Consider the following 13,335-nt stretch of genomic DNA (forward strand, 5'->3'; position numbering starts at 1 on the left):
ATTTTTTGAATCTATTGCTTAACTGTGATTTATCATTTAGGCTACTGAGGAATTCCTTGCCCAATGAATGAGATGTATTCTAATGATACATTATTATATATAATTTTAGTGTTTTCTCTATCTTTGTGAAAAACGTAGGTGCGTGTAAACTTTTTGTTTTGGGTTGTTTTGGGTCTGTGTTATCTGTGTTATGCGTCTCTTACATATATAAATAGTCGCCCAAATGGACTCAGGCTCTGCTCCTAGACCTTATGATGGAGGGATACTGGAGCCTACTGACACAGACACGTGTTATGGTCTGAACGGCCGAGGGGGACCTCATCGGGTCCAGGTGGTTCTGTAGGTGTCCCCATAGTGCCACCACACTCCTGGTCCTCCCAGAAATCCATGTTTCTGGGCGCCTGGGTCGTATCGAGGTTCACTCCTCCACCCAGCGGCTGTGGGTTCAACTCTCACATGCTGCATGTCTCCCCCCCTCTCCCCTTTCATGTCTAAGCTCTTAAAATAAAGGCCTAAAATATGGCCAAACAAAATTAAAAAAGAAAAGAAAAGAATAAGAAATATGATCCATATTTGCTGTGATAGTATGAACAGCAGGTTGCTGTGTGTAGTGTAGGGTGGAATATTGGGGGAGGCCCCACCAGACCAATATCATGATACTTTCTTATTATGTTTTACCCTGCAATATATTGCAGTGTTTTGCCTTTTTTCCAAAATTAAATGATTTCCCCAAACATCTCCAAAGTAAAAAGATACATTTCTCGGTTTGTTCTAGTGGACTGAAAAAGCAATGCATTTTTATTATTCTAGTACCAAAGAGGGAAATTCTCATGTGCAATTTAAGTAATATTAGATCAATACTTGGTGTGTATCGCTAAAGTATTGCCAAGAAAAGTATTATGATAGTATGCTGTATTGATTTTTCCCCCACCCCTAGAAGGAAGGACCAGAGAGCAGAGAATGGGATGATCCCTGTTTCATGAACAAAAGCAAAACGGATGTTCTTCTATGTCAATTCATAGAACATCTTTTGAAAAATACAGAAATATTACGAAAATATTGAAGAGACTGTTATGCACATCGCTGTGCTCCAAAATGTCATCTTTTGAGTTATTGAGTAGAATTATCTCCACCCAGAAAGGAAAAGTTAGTTTTTCCTAAAAGTTCAGAATCGGTACAATATCACACAATAATAATTCTTTGCTTGATTTATTCTACCTATATATGTTCATAAGTCTTTTTAAAGCTAACTGCACACACATCATCATTTCGGCTGATATCAACAACTACACTTTTCCCTATTGGAATCTTTCTTTACTTATGATTAGCGCTCATCTTTCGTTTTTTTCTTTCCATCTCACTGACTCCTTGTGATTCCAGCATCTCATTATTTTCCATCTGTGTCCCTCTCCTTGAGTGGCTTTGCCTCTTTCGATCTGTTAACACCTGCTTCGTGGAGGACGCTGCCGGCGCCGACTGGCTTCCCCTGGACCAAGCTGCTTTTCCTGATTTCGGTCGTATTACCGATGTGCGCTCCCTGCCTGTCGTCTGAATGGCTGGGTTGAATTCCGCCGTGTGCACGGCGTGTGATTCACCCACTGAGTGACTGAAGGCCATCACTTGCAGCCTGTCAGAGAGTGCAGGGCCTCGCTACCTTGCCAGCCTGTAATTATCTCCGCTAGCTGGCCCGTCTTTTTCTCTGTCGCTCTCTCCCTCGCACTCTCTCGCTCAAATCGGATGATTACTGGATGTTAACAACAGAGATTACACGCTGAAAGGGTGAGCACAGTGGCTGCTCTTTGGAGGGGAATGCAGAATCTTGCACCGAAACAATCAATGCATTGCAAACTGAAGACAGAGACGCTGAGAGTGAAGCTGACGTCTCTACCAGTGGATGCTTGTGAGGCTGGGAGCATGGAGTGGAGAGAGAGGAGAGCTCTTACCGTGGTTGGATTTGGAGGTGTGAACAGGGGTGTAGTGGTTCTTGGATGAGGTTCTGACCGGCGTGTTGTCTTTGGGCGAGCCGTTCATCGCTGCAAAGTTCTCACAGTCGTATTGCGAGATGGGGATGGGCCCCTGCTGCCTCAGGATGTCGGCGAGGGCCCTGCAACACCACAACACCAAACAAGAAGGGCTGTTAATGCTGCTCCATGGTTCTCTTGTACAGTCTTTCCCTCTCAGTGCAGCTGAACTCAGTTTAAAATGAAGTGATAGCACGTCTGTTTTCTGCAACCGAACGGCTGCTAATCGTCAACAGTGTTGTGCTTTTATGAGTAATTCAGGGCTGCTCTGTTCTGGTTTTTTTATACATCTGGGAACATGACGAATGTTCATTTGCAGGAGAAACTACATTGGATGTGTGCGTATCTTGTCTAATTGGGTTGAATTTGAATGTTTTTCAGACGGCACCAGGTGCATGTGGAAGGATGGAGTCCTCGAGGGAGGAGAGGGAGGAAGAGAGGGAGAAGCAATCACGATGAAAGAAAGTTCAAAAAGTGTTTGTTTGCTCTTTCTGAAAGAGGAAATCAAATTACTTTCACAGCGCTGCAGCAGCTCAAAGCTTTTGCACGACTACAAATGTTTCACCGACATAACCTTTGCTTTTAAATTAATATTTAGCTTCCCCCCCCCCCCCCCCCGCTCTTTATTGAATGTGCAGCGGTGCATGCATGTCACACGACCTTGATACAGCCGCAACGTTAACACTATCCATTATTCACCGTCGTAAGTGTTGAATAATGCATCCAATAAAAAAAGCCATTTAATCTGGAGGAAATAACATGTGTCAGCAATGTTTACTGATGTAGGACCGGTCTACAACCTCTGGTCCACGCGGACTCCTGGGGCTTCAGCGTACTGGTGTAGTCAGTGAGGAGCTGAGATGCCATCGTTCACCATGGTATCCCATCTCTGCCGAGCATTCTTGTCACAACCCCACCTGAACACACCAGACAGCCCTGTGCTGGTGTGCAGAGGGCGGGGGGGGGGGGGGGGGGGGGTTCGTGAAGTATGATGTTTGATAGCTGGCTGCCTTGAATTGGTTACCTCATGTGCCAAATATCTGGTCCATAGTGATTCAAACATGCCAGACACCATTTTTATCCCAGCTTAATGGAAAAATATAATATGTAAATGTTCAGGGGCAAATAATTAGAGTAAGACACACACACACACACACACACACACACACACACACTCACTTCATGCGCACCAGACTGCCACAATCACTGCAACAGTTCTCTTTTAACTCCCGGGTAATTATTTGTATCTTTCATTCTCGTGCACTTCTTTGGGATTTAACATCTGCTGCCGTTCTAATCTGATGTGAAACAGTCAACCACTCTGTCAGCAGGATTTATAGTTCACTATTTCTAATATAGGGAAATAAACACTCTGACTTAAGATCTACATATAATAAGTTGTATTTTGGTACACCGGCGTCTACTGCATTAACATGGTTCAAGGCTTGTTTCTGACATGTATCTTGCTTTACCTTTGACCCCTGACTGCAAACACACTATACATATATATACACTATACTGTTATAAGACCATAACAGTCATGGTTTATATATCTAGCACGTGATGAGCTCTTAGGATGGGACTTTGATTGTCTTTCCATGTCACTGAGTGGCGATTTTAGACCCTCTTTAGGGGGGCTCAAGCCGCTATTTCACCTCAGCCCCCCCCAAAAATATATATACAGTATATATAAAAATAACTTCATAGTTCACCAACTTGTCTGTTAGTGACAGAGGGAAAACAATGACAGGTTTAAAGAAAAGGTTTAACATCCTGTGGCGCTATGCTCTGCACCTGTAACCCTCCAGGAAAGTCTTATTTTTTTATTTATGTATTGTTTACACCTCATTATTATTTCATTTGATTCTGGTGGTCCATAAAGAGACTTTTGTAGTTTTTTCACAATATTATGCATTTATCATCTCTTATAATAATGAATACATCTATTCATTGTTTGCAAGGCATTGTATTGTCTCACGTTCTCATCAGGGGCAGAGACCCCCTAAAGGTCTTATCCTAGAATCGTCCCTGGGGGAGAACATTGTAAAGTACTAATGAACAGACTAAATTTATTTCAGCATGGATTCACATTATATGTGATATGATATGTATGTCTTCTGCCCACTCACCTGTGTATATTCATTTCCTGAGGCGGCTCTGTAGCTTTGTCGTAGGCGACTTTGACCGACACCCCCACCACTATGAGAAAGGCTATGATCCCACAGGTGATGTACACCGCCGTGCTGGTCTGGTCCATGCTCGGATCGTACGTTTCCCCGGTGGGGATGGGGGACGGGGCGGCCGTCTGGACCCACACCGGCGTCTGGTAGTTCTTGCAGGCTTTCTGATCCAGCCGGTCTTTCTTGTACTCGCAGCAGAAGCGCAGGTAGCACGTCCCGCAGCAGTACCGGTGGTCCGTGTTGTTGCACTCGAACAGTTTGTCATACTGCCCGCTCACGTCGTAGTAGCCCAGGCATGTGTCGTGGTTGCTGGCGGGCGCCGGCTGCGGGGTCTTCTGCGGGACGGCCGTGGGGACCGCCGTGGCTTTGGGAGCCTTCCGGGGCGCCGGCTTGGGCTTTTTACCGCCTGCAGTGGCGCTCAGCACGCAGAGCGGGTCCAGGTATATTATCAGCAACAAAAGGTGCCTTATCCCCATTGTAGTGTGAAGAACTTAAGTCTGATGTTTCGGCAAAGACACTTTAATTCTAGTTGAACATGTAGGGTTTAGTCTGGTGTAAGTTTGGCCGCCGAGTCTCCCCCTGCTCGCTCAGTCTCCTGTGCCGCTGTCATGCTGAAATCAACTCTGGGTAGACTGATGTCAAGGGCATTTTTTGGCTGCTATTATGCAACGGAGAAACTGCGACCCATCGTGGCAGCAGAGCATCGTATCCTGACCGGGAAGAGAGCTGCTGGGTGCCCGGGCTCTGCGCGCTCTCCCTCGGCTGAGCGGCGTGTGAGAGCCGCGGTGCGTCGCTGTCCACGGTGCTGATTCCTGGAGCCCCAGTCACTTCTGCTCCAGTCAAAGTTAGGCTGGAGAAACAAATAAGCCAAATGGGCTCATTAGGTATTATCACCACGTCAGAGTCACGTCATTATTTAATTAGTAGGCTTGTACACGTCCAGATAACTTGACGGGTTCTGCCATGAGACTACATCCCGTTTGGAGTCGTTTTTTGCAGATTGCATGACACATTCAACTTGGTAGCATGACAAAATCTGTCGAACACAACACTAACATCTCCCAAATGAATGTGGTATGTCATCTGTATGTTAAGCATCACAACATACCAATGCTGCACACAACTGGCTACAGGACAATTACTGAGTGTTTTCAAATACAATTCAAATATAACTTTAATACATTAAAAAATGTTGATATATCCAAAGAGTGAGAGAGTAATAAGCCAGCCTACCTCAGTTAGGATACCCGCTGGGGAGTTGCTCTCTGTCTGTGTCTCTGAAAGTGAGGAGAATATCAGAGCTGTAAACCCCTCTCTCCCTCCCTCCCTCCCTCCCTCCCTCTCTCTCTCTCTCCCTCCCTCTCTCTTCTCTCTCTACTTCTTCTCTCTTCCTTATCGGCTTTCTCCCTCCCTCCGTATCTTACATCATTTCAGTGCTGGCGTCAGAACTCAGTCAAGTAACCAAGCAAGAAAGCAAGCCTGCTTATTGAAACGTCTAAATGAAATGGCTGCAAACCCCCCCCCCCCCCCACACACACACACACACACACACACACACACACATGTTTATTTGCACACAGTTGCTCAACCTTTTGTACAGCTGGCTTTTATAATGTTGCAGCTACATGCCCATAAACAAGCATCGTTTTCAGGATGAAACAGTAATTGGCTGTGCTCTCTCAGTTAACACACTCATTATTTCAGATAGGGTCGTTCATATTGGCCTTTAGCCAAGCCGTGGCACCTGGGGGATTATGGAGAACTGATAGGGCTAAATTACCAGTCAAGTGTGTTTCAACACTGCTACGTTGAAATGAACCAACGCTGTATAGCACACTCCTACACACAGCTCTGTCCTTGTTACAAAAAGCCTTTTCCTCTTCTTCTGTGGCATCCATATTCATACTCACCAATGAAAACATTGTATAATTATGTATAGGTTCCAAATAAACTAATGAACACACATCTAACCAGCAGGTATAGGGCCTGTTTACAATGACAAACTGCTCTCAGTGATGCAAATATGATGTAATATAGCTCAGCACGCTCTCTACAAACTACCGAGGTTGTCTTGACATGGGGAGCTCCAGAGAGGTGGGGAGCTCCAGAGAGGTGGGGAGCTCCAGAGAGCCGGACATTAAAGTGGAATTATCCGCCTTGGACAGGAACACATGCAACATGAACACCACACAGCACATTGTTTCACAGAAGAGATAAAAGAGACAGGCTTAAGACCCAGGACAGACAGTCTCTTTATCTATACACAGTAATCTTGTGATGACGGGTGTGGACATTGTTAAAATATTCTTATGATCATAGGCTTTAGTTTACACTTTGCATTTCTAAATCCCTTTTCCAGCAACCTTATCACGACATCAGGCCCAGGACACATTACAAGATTTTTGCAACTGTAAGTGAGAATGGAAAAACGGAATATCGGGAGCTTAAAATCCTTAAAGTCCTGCTCTATTGCAAATTCAGTTCTGGTTGTGTGAATGTCTCGCTGTGAGCCGAGGCTTGAAGAGCACACCAAGGATTGGAAAGTGTCTTCATTTACCCAGTATGTACAATGCAACTACTGTAGGCTGATTACCACCTCTGTGTGTGTGTGTGTGTGTGTGTGTGTGTGTGTGTGTGTGTGTGTGTGTGTGTGTGTGTGTGTGTGTGTGTGTGTGTGTGTGTGTGTGTGTGTGTGTGTGTGTGTGTGCGTGAGTTACACAAACAAGACAGTTTTGTCTAAATAATAAAACAGTGATTAACTTACGCTAATTATTCGCCAAAAGGCCTTTTTATAATCAACCCTTCCCCCCCCCGTGTGTGAGTGTGAGTGTGAGTGTGGTGTGTGTGTTGTGTGTGTGTGTGTGCGTGTGCGTGCGTGTGGTGAGTTACACAAACAAGACAGTTTTGTCTAAATAATAAAACAGTGATTAACTTACTCTAATTATTCGCCAAAAGGCCCTTTTATAATAACCCCCCCCCCCCCCCGTGTGTGTGAGTGTGAGTGTGAGTGTGTGTGTGTGTGTGTGTGTGTTGGAGGAGTTACTAAGTCTTAGCAGTGAGGCCAGTTTGCAGTTTGTAAAGGGGAGCGGCAGCACTCAGCAGGTCAGGAGGTGCGGGCTCGTTAGAGCTGCGGTGGGCCAGGTGTCAGGATCCCACCCTGATCCTGCAACGAGTGCAGACTCGCCACAATCAGCAACATGGCTGCAGCCAAATCAGGATGATCATCTAGCTTTAAATCTCAGTGTGTTTCCAGCTTGGAGTAGTGACGTACAGTGTTAACCAATCTCCACACAACATTGCAACTATTATGTAACTGTATGTTGTGCTCTTTTTTTTAAACCAGCATATTCAGTAGGAACCAGCGGCTCAGGGACGACGGCAAGCTTGTGAAGAAGAATGAATCTTGGATTAGTTCTTTTCATGGGATTTGTTTAAAGAATATAGAACGCAGCCTTAACCTTAAAATTGTTTTACCTAAACTACATTTATTTGCTGAATATACAAAGACAATTCATATTTCTGCGCTGTGGTACAATTGAAAACAATGAGAAGTGATTATTATGGGACCTGTAAAAGCTGCCTGGATCTGCCTCCATCAGCACGGCCTGTCAAAACCAGCGGAGCCACGTCAGATCTCGCCGCTCACACAGCTGACCGCCGCCTTGCAAGCATATTATATTTATATTTATAAAACAGACAAACATAAACCCAAGTAAGACTTCTCTTGAAGCTGAGACGTTCAATGACTGTGGCACTTTCCCTGCTGTCACCCTACTGTCGCCAACCCTCTCTGCTTCCCCTCCGGAGGAAATACTGAAGGAAGGTGGAATGCCAGCTCTCATTACAAAGCTTTCAAAAGCTCCCTGACAGGAACAGTAGGGGGACAAATGCTTTGCATAAGCATATTTTTCACTATCACCAGTGATGTGACTGGCAGCAGGTTTGGGTACCAAAAGATCCTAATTTAAAGTCCAAGTCCTTTCCTATAGAACTTACAGTGTCTCCTGAATGGCTTATCCACCTTCAGCACATCAGGCTGAAGTTGATAGACTGACTCAGGAAATAGATTTGTCCTTCAGGACACTAAAGTGGAAGACATTTTGAGCACTTTGTTGTTTAATTTACTACCTATCAGATAAATCCATTCAGTACAGGGTTTGCCCTCTGATTGACACGCAGAAGAAAAGAGAGTGTGATGATATTTGTGTCTGAATTTCAAACCAGCAACACCGCTGTTTGTGGGCTGAGAAGCAGTTGCTTGGTAACCACGTTTTACGATGCCATCCATACTCGTAATGAAAAATTTAAACACCTCAGTACTGCACTACTTTCTAGGACTTCAACGTGAGAGATACATGTACTCAGAGACGTATGTGTAAGGGCATCACACAGTGGTGCAAAAATATGCAAACACACAGCAGGAATACAGACCTTCCTCTGGCCCATGATTGATGAATGCTGTTACTGAACCTTGTAGGCCCACGTGGCCCTACAGCAGCCGGGATGCATAGATGGAAGATCTCGTTTTAGCCCGAGTCTTCTACATCCGTGTGTGACCAACTGGGATGATGTTTCATTAATGTTTCACATCCATTTCTGTTCCTGCAGTAAACATGATTGAGGCTGCATTGTGTATGAGGCTGCACTAGGCCTTCCTACATCACTGCTGTTTTCTTATGGGCGTATGATCACTGCTAATATTATTGTATGGATCCACAGTGTTTCCCACACACAGGTTGTACTTGGGCACACTGGCCAGGTAGATTTAGACCGGCCCAGGTAGATAAAATCTGAATTGCATTTTTTTTCCTGATCAACATTGTATTACAGCACACACAGACCAGTGGCCTCCAGCCCCTCCTGCTTGTAAAGTCCTGCACCAACGCTGTACTTCAGGCTAGTAGCATGCTGCTGATGGTCTTACTGTGGGATTAACTGTATTAACCATAGACAGTGAAAGAAATGGACCTGCTTCTAACTAACATGCTAGTTAACATTAACATAGACACAGGCTAATTACTGCTAACTAACAAGCTAGTTAACATTAACATAGACACAGGCTAATTACTGCTAACTAACAAGCTAGTTAACATTAACATAGGCACAGGCTAATTACTGCTAACTAGCATGCTAGTTAATGTTAACATGGGCTGTCTCTGTGTTGGCGCTCTAACCTGCGGCTGATTTTTGAGGACTATGGTTACCCGGTCCTCAGGTCTCTGCAGGGGAAATCCAGACAGCTAGCTAGACTATCTGTCCAATCTGAGACTATGGTTACCTGGTCCTCAGATCTCTGCAGGTAAATCAGACAGCTAGCTAAATATCCTGTCCAATCTGAGGACTATGGTTACTGGTCTTCAGATCTCTGCAGGGTAAATCCAGACAGCTAGCTAGACTATCTGTCCAATCTGAGGACTATGGTTACCTGGTCCTCGATCTCTGCAGGTAAATCCGACAGCTAGCTAGACTATCTGTCCAATCTGAGACTAGGTTTTCCTGGTCCCAGATCTCTGCAGGGTAATCCAGACAGCTAGCTAGACTTCGTCCCCAATGAGGACTATGGTTACCGTCCTCAGATCTCTGCAGGGTAAATCCAGACAGCTAGCTAGACTATCTGTCCAATCTGAGAACTATGGTTCCCGTCCCAGATCCTGCAGGGTAAATCCGACAGCTAGCTAGACTATCTGTCCAATCTGAGGACTATGGTTACCTGGTCCTCAGATCTCTTGCAGGGTAAAACCAGACAGCTAGCTAGACTTCTGCCAAACTGAGGACTATGGTTACCTGGTCCTCAGGTTCTCTGCAGGGTAAATCCAGACAGCTAGCTAGACTATTGTCCAATTGAGGACTATGGTTACCTGGTCCTCAGACTCTGCAGGGTAAATCCAGACAGCTAGCTAGACTATCTGTCCAATCTGAGGACTATGGTGACCTGGTCCTCAGATCTCTGCAGGGTAAATCCAGACAGCTAGCTAGACTATCTGTCCAACCTGAGGACTATGGTTACCTGGTCCTCAGATCTCTGCAGGGTAAATCCAGACAGCTAGCTAGACTATCTGTCCAATCTGAGGACTATGGTTACCTGGTCCTCAGATCTCTGCAGGGTAAATCCAGACAGCTAGCTAGACTATCTGTCCAATCTGAGGACTATGGTTACCTGGTCCTCAGATCTCTGCAGGGTAAATCCAGACAGCTAGCTAGACTATCTGTCCAATCTGAGGACTATGGTTACCTGGTCCTCAGGTCTCTGCAGGGTAAATCCAGACCGCTAGCTAGACTATAGAGAGAGGGAATAACTGATACAGCATAGCACGGAGGTATTTACCATGGCAACACTGTATTGATACACAGGTGCCAAGTATGGATCTTTTATTATATATTATATATTATGTGTTGGTCAGTTTGTCCCATTTTGGAACAATAAAATTGAAGTGATATGACAAAAAGGTTAATAAATTACAATACATCCCAGAATATTGCCATATGTTTAAAATCACAATAATATTGTATTGTGACAGACGTATCATGATAATATCGTATCGGGAGGTGTCTGGTGATCCACCCCCCAGTGATTAGTAATAACTTCTGCCAATCTTTCTCTATAATGCCACTGGAATTATATGTTATTTTTAAAAATTTCAATAATATTTGAAAACTTAATGCTCAAATGCAGCCTGAAGATGGGGACAAGCTAGCATTAGCCAACATATTAATAAGAAAATCATACTCGAATAGTAGTTTCATTCAAATAATGTTGATGTTTTTACTGTTCAAATTATATTTGACATTGGCAAATCGTTCCAACAGCCCTACCAACATATGGTGTTGTTCATGTGTGTAATCATATCTATATCCATATAGGATTCTGTTCTGTTAGCCGTGATACAGTCAGGCACTTCTTAGATGTGTTTATCATCAAGTTAAAGACTAAGTGATTCAAGGCGTTGCAAAAATCAGTTCAAAGGCGTCTGCATTTCTGTTTGTGTAGTCATAACTGCAAGTTAAGAAGTTCACAGTGACCAGCTGAGCAGAATAAAGGCTTTTTAACTGATTTTGGAGTGCCTCGGATCTCTTTTTCCCTCTGTAATTTTAAGCTTGCAATTATGACTAGCCATGCAGAATAAAGGCTTCAGGCACGGTTTTCGAAGTGCTTTGGATTTCTTTTTTCCACATGACCACCAAAAGAGGTTTTTTTCATCTGAAAAGGCTTCGAACTTCACAATCATTAGAGGCTAAGAAACACTTTAAGCTTCTTATTTGTTTCTGGAATGACCCGGGATCAGTGCCGTGTGCACGCGTTGGCCTCAGATGATGCACATTACCTTAACGTGGGGGAAACAGAGAGGCGGGCGGACGGATGCCAGTTCTTTCAGCAGACAAGACATTGCTGTTACGCCACTGACAAAGCAGTGAAGCGGCCCCCGTCGGAGCCGGCCACCATTGTTCTTGACTCCTCTTGTTCTCTCTCCAGAGGCCGATCCTTTATACATGTCATGTTCTTCTGCCATTACCATGACCCAATTTCTTTGAAAAAAGTGTGTTTCCTAAATTGGAGAAAGAGCCGAGGCTGGTACAAGAGCTTTTAAGAGAAACTGTCCCCTTGAGTTTAACTATGCGTGCTGCTGAGTCCTACTGCAGAAAGTGCTTTGTCAAGAATTTCTGATAATGCTCTTTGTTTTTTTCCCCCACAGGGCTCCACGTCTGAGCCACAGGCTTTGGGCTGGCGGAGAGTGGCGCTGGGCAGAGACTTACAGAGCATGTATGGTTGCTTTAGCCTCATATGCTGTCTCCTTTCTGTAATATGGCGTACTAATGCCCAATGAAACCAAGTGAATGCATTCCATCACTTAGCGAGTACCAAAACATTTGAACCCTGTCAATATTTCTCTCAGCTTTCAGCCTGTTGCCAGCTGCCTCCTCAGAATGAATAGTGTGTCAGGTCTGGAGTAATGAACCTCGCCAGCATGCTATCATCACTTCCCATAACTGTCTTGTTAGTCTAAAATCCTGTCCCTGCTCCTGTCCCTGGCACCCGCGCTGGCACACTATAATGTCTCGCTAATTTACAGCCAGACTTACAACTGAGTGAGCTGTTTGATGTTCAGCGTTGGCTTTGGATCAGGGTCATATATTCAGAGAGCTCAGTGGATATAAATGATTATTACTGTAGTGGCGCTTTGTAGCAGATAATGAATGGAGTCGAGGTGGAGTGTGTGTGCCTGGGGAGTAGTGACCTCATCTAGGAACTGGAAGCTTTCTTTCAAACTGGCATCAGTTCCAGATTATGATAATCTGCTGTAATTGTCTTTAGGGAATCTTGGGATGTTCCAGATCTACACTATAAAAAATGCAATATGTTTGTAACATTCTGAGCCACGAAAAACAAATGTGGGCAACAGGATGGAGCCTGGACGGAGTCAAGGTGAGACAAAACAACCTTTTCTAAACCTTGTTAAACATGCCCAAATATGTATTTCGTATTACTGGGGGAAAGTGGTTGCTTGTATTGATGAACCTACAGAGAATTACCATCCAACTCTGCAGTTCTGCTTGGCTCTGTAGAGCTTTTCACTGTCTTTCAGCTGAGCTTGTTGTGGGTTTTGAGCCTGCAACTCCACTTTCATCAATCTCAAATCCTGATGCAGCAAGCCGCTGTCCTCAGCAAACCGACGCTACCTGCCCCCCAGCCCACAGCAGACACACACTAAGAGACTAGCTGGTGGACAGTGGAGCATTCAGCTGTAGTCTCGCATTACCAGACCTTCCTCCACAGCACTGCGGAGGAAGGTCTGGCTAGTCCACACAGCATTCTGGGATGGAAGAAAAACATGATCTGGCTAATTGGGCTTTCTTTAAAGCAATCACAATTGTCTTGGGCGGGGCTAAGGTGCCTCTGCTAAATAGTCTCAGGAAGGAAGTTGTTCTGGTGGAACATGTGTACGTTCAGAAGTAGTTTTAGTTGTCAACAGAAAACTCAGATTGGAAAGATAGTCTAGCTAGCTGTCTGGATTTACCCTGCAGAGATCTGAGGACCAGGTAACCATAGTCCTCAGATTGGACAGATAGTCTAGCTAGCTGTCTGGATTTACCCTGCAGAGATCTGAGGACCAGGTAATTATAGTCCTCAGATTGGA

The 13,335-nt window shown here is 44.7% G+C and overlaps 1 protein-coding gene across 6 annotated transcripts in view; it reads right to left on the reverse strand.

Annotated features, from left to right (window-relative positions):
• The window catches only part of LOC116671035 (protein shisa-6), a 66,721-nt gene extending 61,192 nt beyond the window's left edge, over positions 1 to 5,529 (reverse strand). For all 6 annotated transcript variants that reach the window (XM_032501923.1, XM_032501922.1, XM_032501919.1 and 3 more), the window contains exons 1-3: positions 5,435 to 5,529; positions 4,151 to 5,051; positions 1,944 to 2,104 (exon numbers count right to left, since the gene is read on the reverse strand). In XM_032501923.1, coding sequence (XP_032357814.1) covers positions 1,944 to 2,104; positions 4,151 to 4,677 — 688 coding nt within the window. In that variant the 5' untranslated portion in view covers positions 4,678 to 5,051; positions 5,435 to 5,529. The remainder of the gene's footprint in view (positions 1 to 1,943; positions 2,105 to 4,150; positions 5,052 to 5,434) is intronic.
• Positions 5,530 to 13,335: the final 7,806 nt, after the last annotated feature.

This window comes from Etheostoma spectabile, chromosome 21, assembly GCF_008692095.1.
Source record: "Etheostoma spectabile isolate EspeVRDwgs_2016 chromosome 21, UIUC_Espe_1.0, whole genome shotgun sequence".
NCBI lineage: Eukaryota > Metazoa > Chordata > Actinopteri > Perciformes > Percidae > Etheostoma > Etheostoma spectabile.